The 17333-nt window shown below is 44.0% G+C and overlaps 1 protein-coding gene across 1 annotated transcript in view; it reads left to right on the top strand.

The window, feature by feature from the left end:
* Positions 1–17333, top strand: part of CSMD1 (CUB and Sushi multiple domains 1) — a 1664412-nt gene that overhangs the window by 1265340 nt on the left and 381739 nt on the right. The window contains 1 exon segment of the mRNA XM_032468715.1: positions 8835–8912. Coding sequence (XP_032324606.1) covers positions 8835–8912 — 78 coding nt within the window.

A 17333-nucleotide genomic window follows, 5' to 3' on the forward strand; every position in this document is an offset into this window, starting at 1 on the left:
CAGAGAATTTCAGAAGCGAGGCTGGAGCTCAGATCTCCCGGCTTCCCGGGCAGTCCCCGCCCTGCTGAACCTGACCTTGCTTTGAAGCATCTGCACATCTCGAGAAGTAGAATGGATACTGGTAGCCCGACTGGGAAAAGTGGGAAACTTCAGTGGGAAATCTTTCCACACGTGAAATATTGACAAGAAGAGTGTGTTAAGGGAAAAAGACACACGATCTTTGCTGGAATGTGTGAGTTATCTGAGATGATTCTGTTTACAAAACCCTAGTACCTTCTGTACCTCAATACTGGGGAGATGGAGGAGAGGAAAGGTTGCTTGGGGGGCACATCTCCTCACCCGCTCGGTCCCCTTCTCCCTTTCCCCCAAACTTCTCCAACTGGTGCGCCTCCTTCTCCCCTGCCTTGTCGCTCGGTGTCCTCCACCACGACTCTGTTTTGGAGGAAATGGCCTGAAATAACGTGTTTCGAGTAACCCAATAAACCACTACAAAGCTAAGCAAGAAATCTTTTAATCCCAGCGTGATCCAAGTTCTATCCGGAAAGTTCTTACCTCTGACGACGTAAATCACGGGGAAGCGTCTCACTGGAGCCCATGTTAAGCTCGTGGGGACAAATGAAGGCAGCTGCCGGCCCTGCAATAAAGCACGCTGCTGCAATTACCCTTTGAACAGCGAAGGACGCAGTAACCCAGCGCGCGCGGGCCTCCCGCCCCGGCCCTGCAGCGCCGCGCGCGCGGCAGGCCGGTGCCCGGCTTCCCAGAGCTGCAGGTGGCGCCGCGCTGGGTCCGCAGCCGAGCGCAAGGCGCAGCACCGGCGGAGCGGTCAGCGTGCTCAAGTAACACAAGCCGCGACGCTTCGGACGCAAAGGACCCCTTTCAACACCGAGCTCAAGGGGGCCCGTTTCTCAGCCAAAGAAGGGACACTGGCTGACTGAGGACTGAAAACAGCATTTGACCATCTGGCCCCTCACGCCTGGTCGTCAGCGTTCAGCAAGGTTCCGAGCTGAAGGCCAGCAGAAGGTCTCCCAGAAGCCGCAGGAGCTCCCGAGCGCGGCGAGGCTTCCGGGGAGCGGCTGGGGCAGTCATCGCTAGACTCAAGGACGTTCGCTGCAGCAGCGACGGAGCCCCGAAAGGCAACGTGCGGTCACGCCCCCCCCCCCCCCCCCGAGGTCTCGCCTCCTCAGACTTGAGTTGCCTGAGGTAACTTGACGTAAAGTTCGCGCAAGGCCGAGCGGCGTCAAGAAGTCTCGCGAGGGCAGCTCGGTGGCGCCGAGAACGAGACCGCGTCTCCTGTTCCCGCGAGACCGGGCCGGTGGTCGCTGAGGTTGGCCCGGAAGCTCAGGCGTCCGCGGTCAGCGAAAGTTCTCGAATGAGGAAAGGCGAGAACTACGGTGAGGGCCTCCCGTCCCTGAACCCGTGAAGGAGGAAAAAGAAATTCGTGCTGGTTTGGGCCGCAACTCAAGTGCCCGAGCGACGCCACGGTGTGTGGCGGGAGCTTGGCGAGGACGGGAAGGCCTGGGACTTGCGACTGAGGTGTTTGGAGCGCGAGAGGCGCCCGGGCGTAGGTGCCTGCCGCCCTGCCACTCCCGCTGTCCCGCTGTTAGCGGCCGTGGCTGGTAGTGGCTTCCTGTGCCTAGTTCACAGGTGGGCGTCTGTACGAGGAAACCCACTGTTTAAAGGATTGGGTCCTGGCCGCGGCTTCAGGCCTCCCCTGAGGGCCTTCGAATATATCCCCCGTGGAAGGGGGGCCACGTACAGACCGGGAGACCCTGAGGGGAGGCGGCATCTCGCGGAGTAAGTGAGCACGCGCGTTAACTGTTCTCAGTGCAGATGAAAACCAGACGGCACTCCTCAGTGACCGAGTTACTAACTGCTCTCTTATATGCCAAACCTCAGTGGTGACACAGGTGATAAGGCAGGACACTCTGACTGGAGAGGGGAGCTGAAATGGCTTGTCTGAAAAATAGTTCAGGAGGCGTGGGTGTAGCTCGGTGAAAAGTGCATGCTTAGCATGCGCAAGGCCGTGAGTTCAGCTCCCAGTACCTCCATTAAATAAATAAAAATGAGTAAATAAACCTGGTTACCTCCCTCCTCAAAAAAAAAAAAAAAAAAAAGCCACTTAAAAATAATTTTTAAAGGGGGTGTGGGATATAGCTCAGTGGTAGAGTACGTGCTTAGCATGCACAGGGTCCTGGGTTCAATCCCCAGCACCTCCATTAAAAACAAATTTGCCTTAAGGATTTAGGGCCGTGACCAAAGAATCCTAATTCTGGCTCTTTTTCCATGAAACACATCATCAGAGTTTGGTGACGCATTCGGAGGTGTTTGGTATTAGATACAACTGCAAAAAGTGAGAAAAGAGCCAATGTTTAATAGGAAACAAATTAAATATATTATAACCAATCCATTAAAATATTTTTTCAAAAAATATTCACCAACCGCAATATCTGATTTAAAAAAATATATGTATATACTGTGTAATCGGTGGTGTGTGATAAGGAAACATGCTCAAAACGGTCATAAAAGCAGAATAAAAAATATATTTACTATTTTATTTTTATTCTATAAATACCATACATGTCTTTTTACCACTATGTCCCTATTAACTTATATGTGCAATGCCCATAGGGTTGGAAATGAATAAATAAATGATGATGTTAACAGTGGCGTCTCTAGGTGATAGATTTAGTCAGTCAGTTATTTGTTTTCTTCTTGGTAATTTCTAGGTTTTCCCAAAGTTTCTGCAGTGTTCATGTACTACTACAGTCACAAACAAAAGTAGTCAATAGAAAAGGAAAGCACAATGCTGTGCGACTCACTGCACACCTTTTGTTAGAACAGGGTTGATATTAATAGATGTTTAACCCATGTTTAAGCAGCTAACATACAAACTCTTTCAGAGTTCTTAGCTAATGGTTTGAGGAGTCAATTAATCAAATTCTTATTTTGAAAAATTTAGTGTGATAAGACGTTTACTAATATGTGATTGTTTAAGAATTCCATTGTATAATGCAGTGACTTTATAAAAAGGAAATTTTAAGTATGAAGTATGGTTAAAACAAGCAGTGTGGTTTACGAACGAGACAGTATCTCCGCTTGGGGAAGTGACCAGGTTCTGCAATCTGACTGCCAGCTCCGGTCCGGCTCTCCCTCCTCAAGTTCTGTAACCTAGGGAAAATCATTTACCCTCCTGGTAACTCGATTCTTCTCTGTAATAAATAGCATAAGTCTTATGACTTGCGGTGTGATTAAAACAGGATATATAGAAAGCACTTTGCAGGGTGTCAAGAACAGTCATTTAAAAATATATTACTCGTTAATAAAATAGGCTAATACCAATAACATTTAATTAGATGATTACCGTACTTCTGTTGCATACTGGTCAAGGTTGTGCACGGAACGTCTTAACGGTCGGCGGTAAAAAGCAAAGCCTTGAGGGGTGACACTCAGACCTCCGAGGGAGGCATCACGACTGAACTCGGGGCCCTCCGAGCATGTGGAGTTCCGGAAGCCGGGGTGGGGGCTGACTGTTTCACAGCAGAAGGGGGACTGAAGAACTGACCACAAAGTTCAGCAACAGGGAGGGATCCTCTCGCCGTAACGGGGCTGTCTTCAGACTCAGGAGCAGCTGGCAGAGAGAGGGAGGAGCGCAGACCCCTGGAGGAGTTCTGTTTCCCCACTCCCAGGAGAGGAGGGACGGGCAGGCGGCTGTGGGAGTGTGGACACAGGCTCCGTCTGCCTGTTCACAGGCTGGCAGGCTTGCCGTCTTGTCTGCTTTGTCTTGATTCATAAAGATGGCAAGAGGAACAACCTGTTTGTGTAGTCATGGGATTGTTCAAGCAGAGAAGGAAAAAATGATTATGCAGAAGGAGCAAAAATGCTGGCCCCGTGCTTCTGAGGGGCCGAGTCCCAGTGCAGGGGTGGAGGCTCTCTGCTCTAGACCGTCCACAGGGACAGCCATGAAAAGATCATATGTATTTACACTGATTTTTAGCAGCATCAGCATAAACCATGCATTTATAATACTTAACAGAGAATAGGAAATAGGGTCCATAGTTAGATATTTATTGATTCATAGGTTAACTCTGGAGATACTTTGATACAGTTTAAAAAACTTTAATGTATGTTCCAAATGTAAAGTGATCTGAATTTTAATGAGTCTTCCTCAGATCTAATGAAGAAATGTTAAAACAATTTGGGGGAGGAGGGCTATAACTGGATCTATTAATGAAGCAAATTAATATTTTGAAAGAATTTCTAAAACATGATGGTATACGTGCTCTTAGGGGAAAGGGAGCCCTGCAGTAGGAGAGGGTGCAAAAACCAGTGGGGTTCCTCAAGATGCGTCATTTTCGAAACATTTATTTTTCTCTTCAAAATGAAAAAGATTGACAAAAATCTCCGAGATAATCCAGAAGAGGTTTAGATTTTCCCCCCTAATAATAAAGGAAGACAGTAAAATTTCCAAACAACCCATGAACCAAAAACATCTTTCAGAAAAGATTCCCAATTTGAGAATAAGTTAACATGAATGATGGAATTTGGAAAGTTGTATGTGCTAACGTGATGATATAAAAAGATGGTATAAATACAAAAGATCAACAGCTTAGGGACTATAATGACTTACTCATCAAATTTAATAGAAAGCTATTGCTTAATTATAAGACAAATTAAGTTAGATAAGAACACTTCCAACAAAAGTTCAGTAGATTCATTTATATGTTGTACACTTAAATATTTTACACATTTATAATATATATTATAATGAATGTAATATAAATACACAGTGTATAACATAAATATAAAAGTAGACGTGGGTATGTGTGTGTGTGTGTATGTATATATGTGTGTGTATATATATATATATAGTAAGCCCTTGCAATTCAAAGTATGTCCAAGGATTTCACTATTATTGCTATCAATAATAGTGAATATTCTTTTGTTGTGCTATTTAGGTGAAATTTTTCAGCCTGGAGAAGTATTAATGAAATTATGATAATCCTCTGAGTTAATAATAAATCCAGTAAACCGGGTTTATATTTTTAATCCCAAACCCTGAATTCTTCAGATTTGTCAGTAACTGGTATATATGTGTGAAACAATTTCCTCTGTGGCTGTATTTAGTAAATTAAGTTTCTTTGAAGCAGCCTTGCATTTTAATTTACCTGTTTGGGATTATGGGCTCCCATTATAGGTAAAGTACTGTATTAGACACCGCATCGTATCAGCTGGTGCAGGAAGCTCCAGGACTCCAGAGACAGATGGTAGGACTGGGTTTCCTAGGACAGGTCTGAAAGGTGTGCAGGGCCCCAGTGAAGTCAGCTGTTTTGCTATTGGGGGAGGAGGGGGCCTGGGGAGGGTCCGGGGAGCAGGCTGAGCTTAATTAGGGGTCAGTCATGGATACAGAAGGGAAGGATATTCTCCTTGGAAAGAACAGAGAAGGCAGTTGCTTCATGTAGAAACAGTCCTATTTCTCTCTTGCTTTATTGCCACTTTAAACACGATAGTGAAAAAATCATTGTCATTTCAGTGTAGCAGTTGTTCCTTCAAGTATTCAAACTACCTGAAGAAAGTAAGTTTTAATCTGACCTAAGAGACTGTAGTGAAGCAGCTGATATGGCAAAAAAGAAAGAAGGAAATGAAACAAAAGTATCCTTTTGTGTATAGTTATTGCTGTTTTTCAGTGTTTTCTACCCTTAATCTGCAAGTATTGCCTCCGGAACTTGTCACCTTCTTAACTGTCCTTATCAGAAAGGGAAGTTATCTATTTGAAGTTGTTGAATCCGAATTACTGAGAAGTTAGCCTCGCTGAGAACAGACCAGTGAGTGTCAGACGCTAACCTTTGCACTTAATGCCCTCTACCCCCAGAAAACCAAAGTAACAAAGAGAAAAGAAAACAAAATAAATTGGAAACAAAACAAAATACTTGGCAGCTGTGCTGAGAAAATGAAGCTTGAAGGCCAGGCCCAGCTCCAGATTTTCTGGTTCTGTAGGTGTGAGATTGGACCCACATTTAGCATTTTTATAAATCAGGAAGAGTGTTTCATCACTTATTTCAAGATTTGAGAACCAATGGGCTAAATACTCATATCCGTGGAAAACAAAGCAGTGGAGGAATTTGCTCTGGGTGACTCTGGTCCTTCTAGGGGTGCACCTGTCTGTCTGCCCTGCTCTCTCCCTCACCTGTGATTCTTTCCTAGGATGTGGGGCTCTCCCTGCCCAGCCTTGAGGGGAGCTGAGGGAGGAGGACCCTGGATGGAGGAAAAGAGGGGCTTCAGGGAGGTGCTGAGGGGAAAGACCTTCTCAGGATGGTCTCTTCTTTGCAATGTTGCCAAGAACCAGGGCTGTCCAGTAGAGGATGTAGTAACTTGAAGCACGTTAGAACTCAGAGGAAGGGAGAGTCTACCACAGTACAGCACCATTGTACTGGAAATAATAACAAACACTGTCACGTACTGAGCCTGCGATGTCCAGGGTCTTCCTCTAAAGGGGGTGTGTTCATTATGCTTAAAACTTACACAGCCTCATTCCCCTGCATTCGATATCAGCATGCCTACCGTATTAGGGCCCTCCGGAGAGTCAGAGCCAATAGAATTACGGTTAGAATTATACGTATGTATATATAACATATCCTACACAAGTAATACAAGAAGCTGTCTCTCACAGTCGTGGAGATTGAGAAGTCCCAAGATCTTCAGGGTGAGGTGATAAGCTGGAGACCCAGGAGACCTGATGGTGTGGTTCTAGTCTGAAGGTTGGCAGGACCAAGACCCAGGAAAAGCCAGTGTTTCAGTTTGAATCTGAAGGCGTTAAAAAAATGAATACCCTAGTGTGAAGGCAGTCAGGCAAAGATAAATACTGTATGATTTTACTTTTGTGTGGAATCAGAATACAAATCAGATGAACGAATAGAACAGAACAGAAACATTGTCATAGATACAGAGAACAAACAAACAGGCAGTTGCCAAAGAGGAGGGGTGGGGGGAGAGAAACAGGTGGGGAGATGAGGAGGCACAAGCTTCCAGTTACAAAATAAGTGTCATGGGGCTGGGATGCACTTGTGGGGAGTACAGGCAATAATTACGGAACGTCTTTGTATGGAGACGGATGGTAACAACACTTAACATGGTCACCGTGTCATAATGTGTAGAAGTACCAGTTCACTCTGTTGTGAACCAGAGACTAACATGGGGTTCTGGTCAATTGTGCTTCAAAAAAAACAAACAAAAACAAACTTATAAGAAAAGAGATCAGATTTGTGGTTACCAGAAGCAAGGGGTGGAAGGAGAGGGGATTAGATGAAGAGAACCAAAAGGTACAAATTTACAGTTATAAGTAAGAAGTGGGGATGTAATGTACGAGATGATGAATATAAGTAGCACTACTGTAAATCGTATGTGAAAGTTGTTAAGAGAATAAATCCTAAGAGTTCTCATCCTAAGAAACATTTTTTTTCTCTTTTATTTTGCATCACTACAAGATGATGGATGTTTACTAAACTTACTGTGGTAATCATTTCATGATGTATGTAAGTCAAATTTTAGGCCTTATGCCTTAAACTTATGCAGTGCTGTATGTCAACTATATCTCACTAAATTGGAAGAAAAAAAATGATGTTGAAAAAAATGTATAACCCAGTATAAAGGCAGTTAGGCAGGAAGAATTCTCTTCTATTCAGTAAGTGCCAGCTTTGTGTCCTATTCGAGTCTTCAGCTGATTAGATGAGGCCCACGGACCTTAGGGAGAGCAATCTGCTCTACTCACTCTAGATTTAAACATTTTATGGATTTAAGTGTTAATTTTATCCAAAAATCACCCTCACAGAAACACCCAGGATAACATTTGAGAAGCTATCTGGACACTTTGTACCCCAGTCAAGTCAACATATAGAATTAACCATCACAGTCCATTTACAGGTGAATGAGCAGGCTCTGAGTTAAGTAACTTACACAGGCCACATAGCTTCCAAGTTGTAAGCAAAGATTTGAACCTAGATCTTCATGCTACTCTAGGACCAATCTCATAAATGTAAATCAGAACTATTTAAATATCATTTTAATTTTAATAACATGTAATAATTTAAATATTTTAAACAGAAAATTTTAAATTATTTTCTTTTGTTTTCCCAGAAGTGACTTCCCAATTTTTTTTTCACCCAAAAATGACCAGAAAAGTGAATCTTCTTAAAATATTTAATGCAGGGCCTGGAATAATCAAGAAGTCTATAAGCGTGAGAACTATGACTGTAGAAACCGATATCACATTATACTGCCTGTAGGGTATAAGGTCAGGTATTCTTCTCTTTAGCGTTTTATCCCCAACACTTAGAACATTTCCTCATTATAGCCCCCCATCAATGAATATTTGTTAAAACTTGGAGTTATTAAATGACTAGGTGAATAAATGATTGAGAAAGTTTCATTTTTCTTCAAAATTTTTCACGAATGTAGCAAATTTAGGAAACTCCGTAGTCACTGCACATAAGTTGAGAGAGCAGTCTGCTGGGAAATTTGGTGAAATAATAATGATTTGTAGAATCTGCCATAACTGTTGGTAAGTAGGGTTGGATGTAGTTGGTAATCTCACCACATATTATTTTTAGCTTCTGACACTGTTGTTATAAGCTTGATCTTGCTGGTTGATAGCCTCGCATTAATTATTCACAAGCTCTTATACTTCATTTGCTTTGCATCATTCACCTCGGAGAAGGTGTCCTGTGTTCCAGAGGTTGGCAAGAAAGCAGTTATGACTGGAAATGCTATGAAGATAAAACATAATTTTGTGGTGTTTCTCCGGGTCCTACCTAGTAATGGTTTTATTTTGTTTCTTCCAGTGAAAAAGGCAATCGAGTTGAAGTCAAGAGGAGTGAAGATGCTGCCCAGCAAGGACAGCAGCCATAAAAACTCTGTCTGTAAGTCCTCTTTCTTTCTGTGGGAGGATTGATACGTCCATTAGAAGGAAGCCATTCCCGAGAAGTAATTCTGTAAACTGCCTTTCCCACTTCGTCTCTTTCTGCCTCCAAAAGTGTTTGCCAGGAGAGAGAACAGACACTGACTGCACATTGTTGGGGGAAAGCACATGGTCCTTCTGTCTCCTAAATACATCTCAAATCTGTCTTTGCTCTCTGCCCTCCTTGGTCACTGAGACTGGACCATCCAGATTTCTCTATGAAATAGCTGTTCTACTCTGTATGTTTTGATCCCAGTTTCTCTTCCATTCTCATATGCACCACACATACCAGACTGATCTTTGGGGCATTCCAGTCTGGTCTTGTCATTTTCCTGTTAAAATGCTCTTGGTCATCCATGGACTACAGAATAAAATAGCTTTAGGACAACGTCTACTTCCTTCCAAAGAAGAGAAGAATATGAATCGCACACCTGTGGGGTCTGTCTGGAGATGCCCAGCACACAGCAGGGGCTCAGTCAATAGCTGCTGGGTGACTGGAGCTATCCCCTGATGCCTGGTTTTCTGGTATCTCCTTCTTGACAGCCCGCATCGTAATTTAGCCAAAAGGACTATCCCGCCATCCATGTCACTGTGTGCTTCTGCCAGAAGTGCCCTCTCTGCCTTCCTTGCACACGGAAACACACGAGGTCTTGAAGCCTCACCACTTGAAGCCTCTCCCTGCTCCCCCAGGCACAGTTCACTGTCTCGTTTTGTTCCCTCAGGGCTGTGCCTTCACCTCTGTAGCAGAGTTAAATATCTTGTCACAGCCTCCCTGTGGGCTTGCCTGTCCTGCTCACGGCAGAGTGGAAGGCCCCATCGTGACACCCAAGTGGGTTTATTTCCAGTGTGGTTCTTTCCCAGCACCGTGTTTTTTTCAAGATTTCAATCCGTTGGGGTGCCCTTTGTGCTCATCCCTGCCGGTCTCTTCCTGCGCACCCCAGCAGACCCTCTCTCAGTGCTCCTTGTCCCAGTGGTGGGGTCTGGGGGTTTCATTTGGTTTTCCACTGCTGGCTGTTGGTAGAGGTGGGAGGTGTGGGTGAACGTCTGGAGAGCCCTCAGTTCCACTCACTGTTTTTATGTGCATGATTTATTTGGCTTCTGTGAGAGGTTTTATCTGTGACAAATGTCCACTAAAACTAACAAGTAAACAAGCACAGAGAACAATGATAAGCATGTAAAAATCACACCGTAGATTGACCCACACCAGCTTTGTCCATGTTCCTATTGCGTGGCTTCCTGCTGAGTGCGTGTGTAACAGCAGTCTGCTGACTCTGTGCAGGGTCCTGTCCTCTGGCACTTGGCGAGGGCAGAGGGAAAGCCAGACCCCCAGGATGTGGGCTTCAAACGCAGGGTGGGTCTTAGACTTTTGGGGCTAACGTATTACCGCAGACTGGGTGATTTAAATTTATTTCTCACAGTTCTGGAGGCTGGGAAGTCCAAGAGCAAGGTGCTGGTCAGTTCAGTGTCTGGTGAGGACTGACTTCCTGACTCACAGATGGCTGTTCATCTTCTAACTGTGTCCTCAGAGGGTGGAGATGCAGAGAGATGCCTTTTCTGGATCTTCTCATAGGGGCACTAATCTCGTTTATGAGGTCTCCACCCTCATGACCTGATCACCTCCCAGAGGGCCCACCTCCTGATACCATCGCCTTGGAGGGTCAGGCTTCAAAATACGGATTTTGGGGACACACAACTCAGTCTATAGCAGGGAGTATTCTCCAGCTGACTGCAGTTCAGGGGCTTATGTCTTACACATACAAAGATCAGTCTGTAAATGTTTTATTTTATTTCCTGTTTGATAATCACAGGCAGTACTATTCAAACTAGACTGGACTTATAAATGATGAAAGAAGAAAACTACTGAAGGAAGGAATTCATTTTTCTAAAATAAAGTTTAATATTTTGTTATCATTAGCTTTTAGTTCAGCATGTTCAACAGAGAGAGCGATGCGGTGTTTGTAATTATTTTGAAATTGATTTTTTTATGGATAAAAACCTTGCAGAAATGATCCCCAGTAACAGAACTATGTATCAGGTGAACGATTACATCAAGTCAACATGAGTCTGATAGCAGATCAAGTAGACGTCAGATTTGTCTGCCAGAGTGACATTCAGACAGAGGCTGTTTTTGTAGGGAGACTACGTCTGGTTCCTTATCTGAACCCAAATTGACAAACATGTAATAACTCATTGGTGTTAGAGACGTTCTTTTATTTCTCCCAACAGCATTAAACTATTTTTTTTTTTTGGTTAAACATGAAAATTAATCATGAGAGGAAATGAGGATTTGAGGAGACGGTGAGCCTTCTAAGATCAGCAGTGTGGTCAGTGGTAACAGGCTGTTTTTGCAGAAGATGTGACTGAAGAAGCTAAAGTAAGAGCTTCACAGAGAAAAGGACACTGGCTTTGAGGCTAGAGAGACAAGCCTTCCATAGCTGTGGAAGTGTTTACTGTGTTCGCGTCCAGGTTGCGTCATTTATAAAAGTAAAGCTGATGGTTCTCGTTGAGGAGCTCGAGCGAGGACTCTGCACGTTGCCTCTCCCAGCGCCTGACATGCGGTGGGCACTCTGCAAACCGCACCATCGGTAACTTCCTGTATGAAAATAGACGTGAAGGCGGTAGGCAGTGGGTCAACCGGGGATTCAAATGTCACGAGATCTTACTTGTCAGAGGACGAGGTGAGACTGAACATAAGACTTGTTTGCTAAGGCCTTAGAAGAGGGTTTGGCTCATCACAGGGGTTGAGGCCCTCTGAAGCCGCATCCAGTGGGGCTATGACGAGCCCCGTTTTCATTTCCAGTGCTCATTAACACCTCACCGTCTTGATGGGCTGTGAGTGGGCAGGTGAAAGCAATACCTGTGTTTCAGACACTTGTGACCACCGCTGCAGATCTCAGTTGGTGACGTCATTCCTGAATCATTTATACACAGAGCAGCTAATTTATTTACAGTCAGTATTTACATCAAACGTGGTACCTTTGATACCAGCCTCATTCTTTTTCAGGCCATCCGTCCACTGTAATGTCCAGCATTCCTGCTTTCCCTTGAGGTCTGGGTTCTCTTGGAGACCACAGCCTCTGATGTTCTAGGGGTTAAACCCAAGTGTACAGACCTCTGTGGCACAGGGTGCATCGTTGTCCTAAAACGCAGTTTCTCCCCCTGAGGGTTTGGGTAAGGGTATTACAACATATTCGTAAGAAATGCTTAGCGCAGGGTCTGGCAGCATGGTTAGCTGTGGTCCCGCCTCACCTATGTTGACCTCTGTTTCGGTAGTTTTAATTCTTTATTGACCTTTTAGATTTGTTTATGGGTCCTCTTCTTCCTGGGACTCCTTCCTGAGTCAGTGGGACACAAAGGCCGTGTAAGTGTCCCTTTACTCCAGAGTCTAAGGTTGTATCTGCTGCACAGCGCTGGTGCAGACCTTAATCAGGACGTGATGGGGGTGGGTGCAAGACAGCTGTCCTCCCTTGGGTGTGGGTCGTGTTCTGCCCATGAGAAGGCCCAGCAGACGGCTGGAGGGAACCACCAGAGTGAGGTCCAGGTACTTACCCTCTTGCAGAACCCTCTCCAGCTGGCTGGGCCTGCAGGTGCAAAGGCCAGGCCACAGCTCCTCTCCGCGGGGCTGACACTGCGTGGGTCCAACCCTCTAGTTGTCGTACTCATTTTCTCCCCAGTTGCTTCCAGCCTGGGGGTGATGATAACTTGGCTATCACCTCCTTCCAGGTTTCTGCACGATTCCTGGTGGCTTCTCTAGACTTACTCTGATACAAACAGCCCTTTGTGAGGAACCCTGCTGTGTGTTACTCTCCTCCAGAGCGACATTTCCTGTTGGGACCCTGTTCAAGATGATAAAAAATGCTAAGATTTTGGTGAACCACTGAGGGCAAACTCCACCCAAAGATGCAGATGTTTAAAAAAAAAAGCAGTAGACAAGGTAAGGAGTCATGCCTTCTGGTGTTTCGGACACAAGCTCATTAACTCCTCATGACCTGTCCTGGGAGCATCAGGAGGAAATCTGGGAAGTGCCAGGAGGAGAGGTGAGGGCCCTGGACGAGGGGTGAGGGTGGGAGGAGTTCACGGACGACCATGAGGAGCTTGTAGTTTAATGATGAGAGTCTGGTACCATTACCATAGTTAGGTCATTCCAGTGCTGAACCGACTTGAGGTGCCACGTACTGTAACAGGAGAAAGCAAGGGTTTTGTGACTTGTGCATTTTAAAAAGTCTGTACCAACACACAGTGGCTGGTGCATAAATTATTATTCCGTTTGGAAGATGAGTGGTGCCTGTACCTGGATGCATCACACAGTCCTGGATGCCAGCCCCTTCTTAGCGCATGTCCCTGTTTTCTCCCGAGATCTTCCTTGATTTATGCATTGGCCCACAGTGAGTGCTTTGAGAGCCGAGTTCTCCTCCTGTCTGTGCCCTCGCTGAGTTACATGTGCACTTCTTCATGCTCTGATAACCCAAGCCAACAGGCACTTGGCAAGTATTTACTGATGAGGTAAACGAGGGGAGGGGAAATTCAGGGAAAACTCGTTCTCTGTGCTGTGGAGCAAGAGCCCTGCAGACTCTCTCCCTCTCTCCTCCTGCTCTCAGTGGAATCTGATGAATCGTCGGTGAATCTGGCCCTGTAATCCCTAGGTCAGTCAGTTCCTTCATCCTGCCCTGACCTCATGTTCCCAGTGATCCCTTCGTGGGTCACGTTAATCCTGAGCATGCCTCAACTTGACCACAGAGGCTGGAGGGACAGGGAAGGCCATGGGGACAATGAGGGAGATTTCTTATGTTAGCTGTTAGAATAAAGTGATTTACAAGTGTGGTTTTTCATCAGTCTCATTCATTATTAATGATGTTTTCAGAAAAACACAAAGATGGTTAAGGTATTAATTCTGCATAATGCTCTATATATCTAATTATTTAAAGGTTTTCAAGTTTTGCAACATAAATGGGCAACGCACCATAGAAGGGGCACCTGGAATAAACTCAGTAAACACCCTCCCATCTTCTTTGCATCACTGAGTGCAGCTGGGCTCCTCCTTATTCTGGGATTGGAGCCTCTCAACACCAAAGGATTGTTAAGTCGCCACTCTTGTTAAATGTCAGTAACTGTAGATGTAGTTTCTTCCTCTTCTTCTTAGTCTTCTCCTCTGCAGAATACAACATTAGCAACCCTCAGGGTGAGGGTCAGGAGGCTGGGTCATCCGTCACTGCCCTTCTAACTCCAAAATGCAGAAGTCTGCCGGGAGAAGGACAAACAAACCTTGATGGTTGTTTTCCAGCCAGAATTGGTTCTCCCCACGTCACGTTAAAGACAAATGACTTCACAAATTCTGTATTGATTTGTTGTAACTCACTCAGATAAATTGATGGTACATGCTGCGTATTAAGCATTTGCAGTTACAACAGTTTATACCGGAGCAGAATAGGAGATGTGGTTCAGAGTCATTATTTAATGTAAAGCCGAATAAAACCTTGTGGGAAAATGGAGCAGTATAATGCATTGTCTTATAAACCCTTGGAGAAAAAATAACAACAGAACATTACGAAATAAATGACCCTAAAATTCTACTTTTGACTATAAACCATTTATTTCATTGCCTTTGTTTCCATGGACAATGAGTTTCTTTCTACCTTAAAAAAAAATACCTGAAGCAAAACAGAATGATACTCATTAAAGTTACCAAATAGTCCTGTTAAGGAAAAGCAATCGATCAAATATGGTCTTTTATAATGACACTCCATAGTTCCATTTTTCTCTGGATTGTCTTTTGTCTCAGACATAATTATTTGGAAAGGCACATTTTCAAACTTTTGTAATTCTGTTTTGGGGGACAGTGGTGCAAAATGATGCCTTAACTACTTTATACAGTTAAAGATGTAGTCACAATGGTATTATGTTTATCTTTTTAACGTGGTGTTAAAATTAGTCCACTTCCTAAAATAGCTATTATAAAAGACTTCCCCATCTGCCCTGGGTCATGTTGTTATCCACTTACCACTAAAATTGTTATATTCACAGTCTTTGTTTTCTTAAGTTTGGAATAATTTAAGAGCAAATGGAATACACTGGTGTGTAATATTCTCCTTTTACTTATATTCCAGTATGCTAAAAAGGAAAAAAAAAAGGCTAATCTTATGTTTTACATAATTTCTTCCCTTCCTGTCAGCCTCTAAGCTTAGTAACATAATCACCAAAAATTGGGCTCATCCAGGAAGAGACTCGTTTCAATCCTCTCTGTGTAAACAGGGATTGGTGGAAGCTAAGGGAAAGAAAAAATAAACCATTAATTCATATTAATAGGGATGGAATGAGAGATACAGCAAAGGCAAACGGTCCCAGTAGTTTTCATTACTTGGAAAGTAGTTTCTGTGTGATCCACTCCCGGAGTGGGTCATATCATGTATAATGTATAATGTAATAATATATTTTAAAGCATATATATTCTTATTTATTTTTTGCCTCTCCCACTCCCCTCGCCAGAATAGAGACTCTTTGAAGGTGGGTATCTTTGTCTGCTTTCTTCACTGGTGTCTGCCAAGTATCCAGCGGAGTCTCAGGCACAGGGAAGTTTCTCAGTAAATACGTGTCTGTTGAACGACTGAGTTTCCTAGTTGCGTGGTGGCCTGAAGAGTGACAATGTGATGTTGTACTTTTCTTCAGCTGGGTCTTTGTATCTCACATCTTACTCCTGCATTCTGCAGTCATGCATCGAGGAAAGACAAACAGCTTTCGTGGAGATGCTCAAAACATTCCTTCCCCAGAGGAAAGTACGGTCTCCCGCTGTTTCATGTAAATGCCTACCGGAGAGTGCTGTAATAAAGACAGCAACACCTACCAAGCGTGGAATGAAAGCAGAGATTTACTGGCTTTCAACCTAGTAGTGGGTCAACTCATAGGAAGTGAGAATCCACAGAGAGGATGCGAGGCAGCGTTAAATTAGGGCCTCTGCAAGCCGGGCTGCGTTTCCCGTATTAGACCTCCTCATGCCTGAGTCCCTTGAGTCTCTCATTTATAGACATGTGCTTGGCATTGGCTGAGATACAATCATGCCTGTTACCAGAATTATATGTATTATGTGAAAGAGGCACAAAGAATTAAATAGCTGATCAGTTACAGTCAAATGCTATGGCCTAGGAATGCTCGTACTCACGGTGAGGAAGGAAGCCAAAAAATGTGAGGAACTAGTTTGTCTTTTCCAAGATTCTGTAACAAGGTGACGGCATTTTATAGTAAAATCTCCTTGGCAATCCAGAGTCTGTACTCTGTAGGTCAGAGAACACTCCACATGCACTCACTTTCCTCCCTACCACTGCTGCTTGAGTGCATTTGTCACTGGTCTGATGACTAGGACGTGCAAGTGTTTAGAAAGGTCATTTGAAGAATTGCAGTGAAGACCAGCCCTGCCAGTGTCCAGTATGTCCCCAGATTTGGAGCTTGAAGAGGGCTGTGGACAGGAGGGAGATGCAGGAGGGGATAGAGTGAGGCTGTTAATAGACTCGAGTGACCTCCTTAATGAGATCTCTAAGACGAGGGTCCCCAGGAGCAGAAGTGACTTCATGTCCCTTAGTCTTATCAGCTGTAGATGGTGCTTTGTGTGGTTGCCACCTCTGAAACTTGATTCCAGACATAATTTCCAACTGGCATTTTCCTCAGACCATACTTTACCAAGTAACTGGATACATTGTTGTTTTATTAATCCCCATGTGAATAATTCTCAGAAATTAACAGGATTTGCTTTATCCAGTTACAAAAAACCCCCACAGTTTCATAATAATATTGTTATAGTCACTAAGCTTGCTATTAAATTGCTGGAAATGCCACCCATCGTCAGGTTTTGTTTTTAGGGGGCTTTATTGCTCTGTTATTAATGTGTGATTTATGTGAATGGTAGTAGACTGGAGTCATTTGTAAAATTGCCACAGGAAAAGGCACGCCTGCTATTCTCTGTGCTGGATTTCTGGTGCTAAGTGCTCTAGGTCTAGCTTTAAAGTGGGATTTTGACGGTAGAAAAAAATAATAGCCCCATTAACCTCTAACAGTTGTATAAAGGTTTAATAAAACACAAGGGATAATTGCCCCAATCTGCTTTGTTCCACCATAAAATACAGTAATATGAAGTTTTGTAATTATTAAAGATCCTTGTTTTCTTAACAAAGATCCATCCCCATCTAGCTTGAATATAGTGGATTGCATAAATTGCTTCATAAATCAGATAAGTAAATTATGCTTGCAGTTTCTAAATAGGCCTTTGTCGCTGCAGGAGCTAAAATATCTTTTAAAATGCTGTGGAAAATCTTGCTGTGAAGGGAGCGACTGTCTAGATGCATGGGGAGGAATGGGATCACTGGCAACCAGAAGCAAAATGAGGTGGTTCATTGAT

The sequence above is a fragment of the Camelus ferus genome, chromosome 26 (genome assembly GCF_009834535.1).
Source record: "Camelus ferus isolate YT-003-E chromosome 26, BCGSAC_Cfer_1.0, whole genome shotgun sequence".
NCBI lineage: Eukaryota > Metazoa > Chordata > Mammalia > Artiodactyla > Camelidae > Camelus > Camelus ferus.